This window comes from Chinchilla lanigera, unplaced genomic scaffold (genome assembly GCF_000276665.1).
Source record: "Chinchilla lanigera isolate Chin_1 unplaced genomic scaffold, ChiLan1.0 scaffold00042, whole genome shotgun sequence".
NCBI lineage: Eukaryota > Metazoa > Chordata > Mammalia > Rodentia > Chinchillidae > Chinchilla > Chinchilla lanigera.
In genome coordinates this window covers 18,424,422-18,433,272 of record NW_004955443.1, presented here as the reverse complement: position 1 = coordinate 18,433,272, position 8,851 = coordinate 18,424,422, and the positions used below count along the sequence as shown (strand labels likewise).

The following is an 8,851-nucleotide window of genomic DNA, read 5'->3' as shown; positions in this document are numbered from 1 at the left end:
TGTTCCTAGGCAGCTGCCGGGAAAGGTAGGTGATGTAATCAAAGAGTGTGGAAGAATTCATGTCTTTTGCCAGAAACTTTGTTTGATGGGAGCCAGGAGCTACAATTCTCTCCCTTCCTCTCCTACTGTTGTAAATATATTGGGCTCCCAAGTCCTCTCATGAGATGTCATGTGAGACTAGGCATCCAGCGAAGCCTTTGTTGCAAAGTTGTGGCTACTTCACAGCTTCATCTCCTTGATTATCTGCCTCCTTCCCTGGCTCATGGCTTCTTTTCTTGTACTCTTGTTTCCTGATCCTATATTCTCTAAGAAATTGCTATTATGTATGCTTTTGCATTAGGTCTTGTTTCCTAGGGAAACTGCACTGAAATATCACCTTTGTTCTTTTAGGCAGATTGCCTGTTATGGTTGGGATCTGAAATATCCCCCACATGCCCATAAGTTAAAGGTCTGGTTTCTAGCCTGTAGGGCTATTGGAAAGTGGTGGAGGGGAACAATTAGGAGGAGGGGACTAGTGGAAGGAAGTTAGGTTGTTGGAAGGTGTGTCCTTGAAGTGGCTATGGGGACTCCAGCCCCTCCTCCCCCTCTCTTTGCTTCCTGGATGCTATGAAATGAACAATCTCCTGCACCATATGCTTCTGTCATGATGATGCATGGTTCTGCCACAGACCCAAAGTAACAAGGTCAAGTGATCATGGACAGCAAGCTCTGAAACTGTGAGCCAAAATAAACCTTTTCCCTTATTAAATTATTTTCTGTTATTTTGTCACAGTGATAGAAAGCAAACACATTGCCCTGTACAGATGTTTGTGTACTTACTTTTATTATATATTCGGTTTCTTGTGTTCTTTCTTTCTGTTTTCCTCTTAGCTGAAAAGCAGATGTTGTCCTTAATCATTAAGGACAAGTTAGCTTGATATATAGCTAACTATATATCAAGTTAGCTTGATATATAGCTAACTATATATCAATTATTATAATAATTTTTATCCCACAGTAACTCTGTGTCTACATGCTGTTATTATTACCTTTATGCAAAGGGGAAAACAGGTCAAAATGTTTGACAATTTGACCTTATAGTTAGTAAATTGCTGGGTGGGGCCCAGAAATTATATTCTCAAAGACCGCATGTTTCAAGTAGGTCCTTAGCAAGGATTTGGCTTCCTTGGAACTGAAATGCATGAGCATCTCTTCTTATGAAAGGTTAGATTCCAAAGGGGTAGTACTTAGAATCATTTTTCTGTGCATCAAATTTAAGAAGGAGTTTAAGTTTGCAGACCCTGATTGGGTTGTCCCCAAATGAAGTGGGAGGAAGGCAGCCCTTTGAAACTTTAAAACAGACTTGCTTTTCTCCTTCTTGCTGGTTATGTACTATGACATCTTTTTTTAAAATAGATGCTTTGCATCCTTTGATATTAAAAGTAGATAATTCCCTTATAGATAATCTTGTCAAGTGTTGTGGGGAGCCCCTAGCAGCTGCCTTATAACTCATGGATATTGTGAGCATTTTAATAATTAATTTTTAATTAGCAAATAATTGTGTATATACTTACCGTGCACAATGTGATGTTTCATCTTTGTATGCATTGTAAACAGATTCAAATGAGCTAACATATTCACTGCCTTACCAACTTATTATTTTTGTGTTTAAAATGTAAAAACCTATAGTTTCAGTAACTTTGAAATATAAGATACATTATTATTAAGTGTGGTCACCAGGAAATCCACTTAAACTTATTCCTCCAGTCTAAATGAAATTTGTACCTTTTGATCAACATCTTCCCTTTCATGGCAAGTAAAATGTGACCTCTTTTTTATTTTATTTCTATGAGATTACTTTTCTAGATTCCATATCTAAGTGAGATCATACTCTATTTGTCTTTAGGTACCTGGTTTAGTTCACTTAGCATACTGTCCTTCAGTTATTTATGTTCTGAATAACAGTATTTCCTCCTTTACAAGAGCTATGTAGTATTCCATTGTGTAAACACACACTATGCATATATTTTCATTATTTATTTATTAATAGATGTTTAGGTTGCTTCCATATCTTTGCTATTATGAAAAATGTTGAAATGAACAAGAGTATATATGTGTCTTTTTGTCAAACTGAGTTCAATTTTTTTTGGATATGGGACCACAAGTGGGATTGGTACATCATATAATAATTTTATTTTTAAGTTTTCTACTTAGGAACCTCCATACTATTTTGCAAAATGATTATGCTGATTCACATGCTCAGCAATAGTGTAAAAGGGTTCCTTTTTTTACAGGTCCTTGCCAACTTTTATTATCCTTCACCTTTTTATAATAGCAATTCTAACAAGTATAAGGTTATAGCATACCATGGTTTTAATTTGCGTTTCCCTGATAATTAGAGATGGGTACTTTATATCCGTAGGCAATTTGTATCTTGTCTTTTGAGAAACAAATGTTCAGATTCTTTGTCCACTTTTAATAGATCTTTTGCTAATCTTACTATGAAGTTCCTTATAAATTTTGGATATTAGCCCTTCTCAGATGTATGGTTTGCAAACATTTTCCCCCAATGTGTAGGTTGTCTATTTGCCCTGTTGTTTCCTTTGCTGTATAGAAGTTTTTTAGTTTGACATAATCCTATTCAACTGTTTTTGTCTTTGCTGCCTGTGTTTTTGGAGTCCTACCCAAGAAATCATTGTCTAGACCAATGTCATGGAAATTTCTTTCATATGTTCTCCTAGTAGCTTTGGTTTTAGGTCTTTCATTTAAGTCTTTCATACATTTTGAGTTGTTCTTTGTGCATGATGTGTGATAAGGATCCATTTTCATTCTTCTGCATACAGACATTCTATTTTCTGATCATTCATTGCAAACTGTTCCCACTTGCTTTGAAACCTTTGCTGAGAATTAACTGACTATAAATAGTATGGTTTATTTCTAGGCATTTTATGCTTTTTCATTGGTTCATGTGTCTATTTTGATGGCAGAGCCATGCTCTTTTTTATTACAACAACTTTACAACATATTTTGAAATCAGGGAATGTGAGGCCTCCGGCTTTTTTCCTTGTGCTAAAGATTGCTTTAGCTTTCCTGCTTCCATACAGATTTTAGGATTATTTTTCTATTTCTGTGAAAAATAACATTGGAATTTTGCTAGGAATTCCATTATAATCTGTAGATCACTCTGGTTAGTTGGGACATTTTAACATTATAATTCTTCTAATTGATGAACATGGACTATCTTTCCATTTCTATCTTTTTCAGTTTATTTTACATCCTTTGTTAAATTTACTACTGTTTCATTAATTTTTTGATGGTATTGTAAATGGGATTGTTTTCTTAATTTATTCTTCAGATAGCTTAGTGCCAGTGTAATTTGGCACTGTAAATCAATTTGTTTATCTCCATATATTATTTGTATTTATTTATTTATTGGTATTGGGGATTGACTTCAGGACCTCTGCTAAGGACTTTACAACTGAGCTAGACCTCAGCCCCTTACTATCAATATTTAAGGGGTACTTTGGACCCAGAGGACCATGTACTGTCTAAAACGTATCTTTACTATCCTATTCTTTAGCTTTAAAATAAACACATGGTTTTATGTGAATTACTATCAGGACAGTAGCCACCAGAATTAGAAGCTTTGTTTCTTGCGTCATAATCAATTTTTTTTCCATTTCCTCAATTGCTGTTTGAGTTTCTCAGTATAAAACACATTAGAATGTCATGTTTTACTTGTTGCATAACTTGCTTTTCACCTTCACAACTATCATTACTACCCAAGAGTGTGTCACTAGACGGGACCTGTTGGGGCCCCCCAAATTGGAGACGAGGGACCTCAACTTGCTCTCCCCATGGAATAGTTAGTAGATTTGTTAGCTTCTGTCACACAAACAGAATTGATAAGGCAAAGAAGTTATTAGAAAAAGGTTTATTAGGCTGTTAGAAAGGAAGAGAGACTAGGAAACGACTCCAGCTAGAGCAACTGAAGGAGGCGAACTCTTATGGACTCAGAATGGTCACTGTGGCGGGCAGGGTTCCACTGACCATTTGTTTGGTTTCCACAGCTGTAGGAACCCTTACAGGTTGAGGGGCAATGTGGTTCCTACAGGCTGATTTAGTTGGGGGTGGGGCTTGCCTCAGTCATGGGGTACTTGCTCCTCCTAGGCAGGAGGTGATTTCATCATGGGTCGTCTGCAAAGCCCTGCTTTTCCTGGAGTACAGGTGACCGATTACAGGTTTGGGGACTTCTAGGTATTGCTCTGGGTAGGTGGATTGTGGAACTGGACATTGTAAAAGCTGGCAATCCCTGTACACCCTGAAAACTACTTCAATTATTCTTGTCTTGGTGTCCTTAAAGGGGATAAGATAAACTGTAAATTTCGGGCTCACAGCCTTTGTAATTCACTACCTGAGTACCAGCCTATCATGCCCAGAGCTGAGCAGGGTTCTGCACTTTAAGGTAATACTGGAGAAAAAAAAAATGCTGTCGGGACTGGGGATTTAGCTGAGCGGCACAGCGCCTGCCTGGCAAGTGCAAGGTTGTGAGTCTGATTCCCGGTACCGGAAAAAACAAACAAACAAACAAACAAACAAAAAAATTGCTGTCATATCTCCTTTCTCCATACATTTATTTCTTTTATTGTATTTCAGAGTTTATTTCTTTTATTGTATTTCAGAGTTATCTGTGTATAAATAAAAGTCCTTATTTCTTCATTATTCGAGACTGTGATTATCTTTACTTTTATCTCCATCACAATTCTATTTTTCCAAGAACTGTCAAACTCCAACTTTTTCAGCACTTACCAGGTACTACATGATTAATAACATTCACACAATAACTCGAATGAAGCAATAACAAAAAACAATTTTAACAGAAATGATCCCACAAACTAACCCACTGGCATTTGGTGGACAAAGTTGTCATGCTTTAACTCTGCGAAGTGGCTTTTAAATAACTATTTTAGTAAGCTAAAAAATTCGAAGGTGTTTTTGATTCCCCACTCTGGATTTAGGATGTTTAAAAAGACTGCCAGAAGATGCAGTGCTTCCCACCTTGACTCGACTACTGAGGACCATCCCATGATTTATAGTGTTTACACAGCAACGGTCTTGCTCTTGAACTACTTTCACTGTCTCTTTTTTCTCCTCCAGTAATTGATTTATTCGACAATTTGGGGCCAGTATTTATAGGCGGAAGCTCCGTTGTTCCACTGCTGCCATCATCTAATTAGCAGATTCTAAAGTTCTCAGGACCTCGACTCTGTTTCCTCCAGGACAACTCTGCATTTTCCCAAAGCTTAAGCCGTCTAACCACGGGCAGCAAGACAAGTGGTCTCGTCCACGGTGCGCGACCAGCCCGGATATTCCGGCTCACAAGGAGTCGAAACCGAGAAGCTGCCCTTGCAGCCCGCCTCCGGGTCGCTGGTACGCGTGGGAGCAGCCGGTGCGGGTTAACCTCGCGCGGAATTCCCCGCGGCGCTGCCTCCAGCCCGAGCCCGCTCTGCGCCCACGGCCACCGCCGTGCCCGCCCACGCGGTGACGTCACCGCGCAGCCTCGGGGGCGCCTGCACGCACCGCCCACGGGGCGAGAGCCGGAACGGCGGGAGCCGCGGCGCGCGCACCTGGAGAGAGCTGGCGGGGCAGTGGGCATGCGCGAGGCGGCTGTTTGGCGCAGGCGCCCAGCTTTGCTCCCGGTCAAGATCCGGTTCATCCGACTTGGAGCTGGCGGCGGATCTCGGGGTGTCCTCCCTGCGTAGTGGCCGGAGAAGAGACAAGAGGAAGCCCGACTCTGGGATGGGCAGGGGCCGGATGCACGGGTCCTGCTGGGCGTCTGTGTTGGGCGCGCCTCAAGGGTTTGGGGTTATTTGCAGGAGGAGGACAGCAAACAGCACCTACGTGCAACGCGTTTGTTCTAAACCAAGAACCTGCAGAGAAAACACGCCCTGAGCCTCGGGCCAGTTCTCCCCTAAGAATGAACAAATGCCTGTGTGCCAGGCACCCAGCAAAGGCTTTCCCTGTTTTACCCTCTTGCTGCCACCAGTGGAGCAAGTATTATTGGGTCCCAAGTTTCAGCGGAGAAATTAATTTGCAATTTAAGTGGGGGAAACGGTTCTTGTCCAAAAGTTACGCAGCTGAAAAGTGGTGGAATTGCTGTTTCTATCCAGTTTTGTCTGATTAACAAAGCTCAGGGCTTCCCATCAGACACGGTGAGGGATAGTGAAGACGTTCTGTAGATGGCAAAACGTGAGGTTTGGGCTTCAAAGGTAGAGGTTCGGCTATAGGCGACAGGCAGTCAAGGTAAAGACGCTTGAGGTACACATTAAGTGGTATTTGGCAAGAGGCAAGGAAAAGGGAAAAGGAAGAGAGTCTGAGAAGGAAGGGAAGCCATTTCCTCAGCCGGAGTCTTCTGTTTCTGCGTGGCTTGCAAAGGTCTAAAACATTCTATGGTTCGGCTTCCTCGCCCCAAAGCAATGGGCGTCCTCTTTTCTGTGCCTCCGTTTATGCTACGATGCACAGTGACACGGTACAGTGTTCAGCAATATGGTGCACACTGGCAGCGCATTTAAACTTATTGCAGGGGCTGGGGATTTAATTCAGCCGTACAGCGCCTGCCTGGCAAGCGGGAGGTCATGAGTTCGATTCCTGTTATTGGAAAAAAACCAAAAAAAAAAAAAAAGAAAGAAAACTCATTGCAAAGATGATCTAAGGCGGAGGATTTATTCCTGGCCCATGACTGAGAGAGGTCTCCAGTAATGTGAGGAATAAACCTTTACAACTCCAATTACACCAAATCCAGTACCTTTCCAGTACCAACTCCCTATCTTTAAAAAAAATGCTGTATCATTTTTGTTTTAAGAAGCATGGCCCTAGTCATTTGTTCATGGTTTATACAGCTGTTGCTATTACAGTTACTACCCACTTTAGCAACTGATTAACTACTACCTTGTATTCGTCTCTAATTGTTTAATGGCTGTAAATTTTATCTCCTAAGCAAGACTGTACGATTCCCAGGCAGGGACTGTAGTTGTCTTAGAGCCTCTCACCGAGTACTGACTTAATTTTTATTCTCTGCTGAATCCCCACTGCCCAGTTTGTTGCTTGGAACATGCCAGGTGCTCAGTAAATAGACAGTGAATGAAATGATGCCTTCTGGAGAGCAGGAATCGAGCCTGTTACTATTATTTTAAAAAATATTTTCCTGCTGTCCTACACAATTGTCTCCTTGTTGTGGATACTCAGCAAATAGATGGCTTTATTGCTGGGCCTTTCAGCAGAGGAAATAGGAACTCCATGTTGCCTTAGAGAGAACTGTCACCTGAACACCATGTCCCGAGAAATCTGTCAAGAAGTAATTGTTGGTAGATTTATTAGTCTCAAAGATACTGTCCATTCTTGTCTGTGTGCACCTGGCCTTCCACAATGAAGGATATTTGTGGTATCTTGGCTAGGCTGCCTAAGAAATTCTTTAGGAGATTGTGTAATTGCAGTCTCTAGACTTCAAAAAGTAACCGAACAGACCAGTAAAAAACAAAATCAAAACCCCATACCCCTGGTAGTCCCAAACAGCACCTTGGTTAAATTAAACAAAATCTTAACTTTGTGTTCCTGGGAAAGACAATGCATGTGTGTGTGTGTGTGTGTGTGTGTGCGCGTGTGTATTCAATGCTTTCTTTTATATTTGAAAGGCAGTGGATTGAAAAATGTGTTGACTTTGAGTGCTGGAGGTGTTGCTCAGTGGTACAGTGCATGCTTAGCATGCTCGGGGCGCTGCGTTCCACCCTCAGCACCGCAACCACCAGCACCACCACCAAAAAACAGAAGAAAGTGTCGGCAATGCTTGGGCTAGAAAGATTCAGCAAAGACTGCAGGACTGGAGGGGGTGAGATGGGGGAAGGCGGTGATGAATTCAGGTAATAATGCCTGAAGATAGGAGAGTAAAAAGTTACAGCAAATTATTTCAGTAGTCCTATTCACTGGCTGCTGCATCTGGCTGTGCGAGCTTGAGGGCAACCCCAGGGACTTAGTTTCCTAAGTGATGAGTGTACTTCTGGAATAACAAGTATATTTCTAAAGCTATTAGACTCAGAGCAGTGGCCGGCAGAATGGCACATACCAAACGCTTTGTGAAGTGTCTGACTAGTAAACCAGATGCGAGGCTGTGTTAACCTGCTCTTGTGCGCAGCTGGACTTGTGAGCACCTCCAATATTGTAGTTTTGGGGACGCCGCTGTCTCTGATTACGGGACTTCTCTGACCTATGAAATCATTTTTGATTCCGTCTACACAGCTGTAAATCGCCCAAGCGATCTGGGATGTTGGTACTCTGCCGAGGTCCCTGATGGCCCCCACAATCGCCTGGCAGGGCGTGAATGGGGGAGGGGACAAGCCCCCGCTCTGTCCCCCTGTCCCCCCCTCGACACGTCCATCCGCCTGGGAACGCCCCGGGGGCGGGGCTGTGTGTCGCTCATGCGCGGTGCGGCAAGCCCGCGCCTGCGTGGTGGCGCCGCTGAGGGAGGCGGGGGATTGGTATGCGAGCGAGTGTGTGAGGGGAGGGAGGCGTCCGGGCCGAGCGTGGTACTACGACGGGCGCGGGCCGAGGGGGCGGGGGGATGCGCCGCGGCGGCGGCGCGGGCGCTGGGGCTGGTGTGCGGCCGCGCCAGAGCAGCGGATCCCGGTCTCGCCGCGGCAGCAGCGCGGGTGTCGCGCACGGCCCGAAGACGCCGTACCTTTCTGTCCCCCACCTTTTTATTTTTAAATAACCGGAACCAATGAACGCAGCCGGGACCAGAGCTCCGGAGGCCCCCGGTGCCGGGGGGACCGGGCTGGCGCCCGGCGGGACCCCGCGTCTGAGGCGGCGGGGGCGGCCC

The 8,851-nt window shown here is 43.6% G+C and overlaps 1 protein-coding gene across 1 annotated transcript in view; it reads left to right on the top strand.

Moving 5' to 3' along the window:
• Positions 1 to 8,522: 8,522 nt before the first annotated feature.
• The window catches only part of Stim2 (stromal interaction molecule 2), a gene marked incomplete in the record, with an annotated part of 143,506 nt that continues 143,177 nt past the window's right edge, over positions 8,523 to 8,851 (top strand). Inside the window, 1 exon segment of the mRNA XM_013518101.1 lies at positions 8,523 to 8,851. Within this exon segment, the coding sequence (XP_013373555.1) occupies positions 8,753 to 8,851 (99 nt within the window).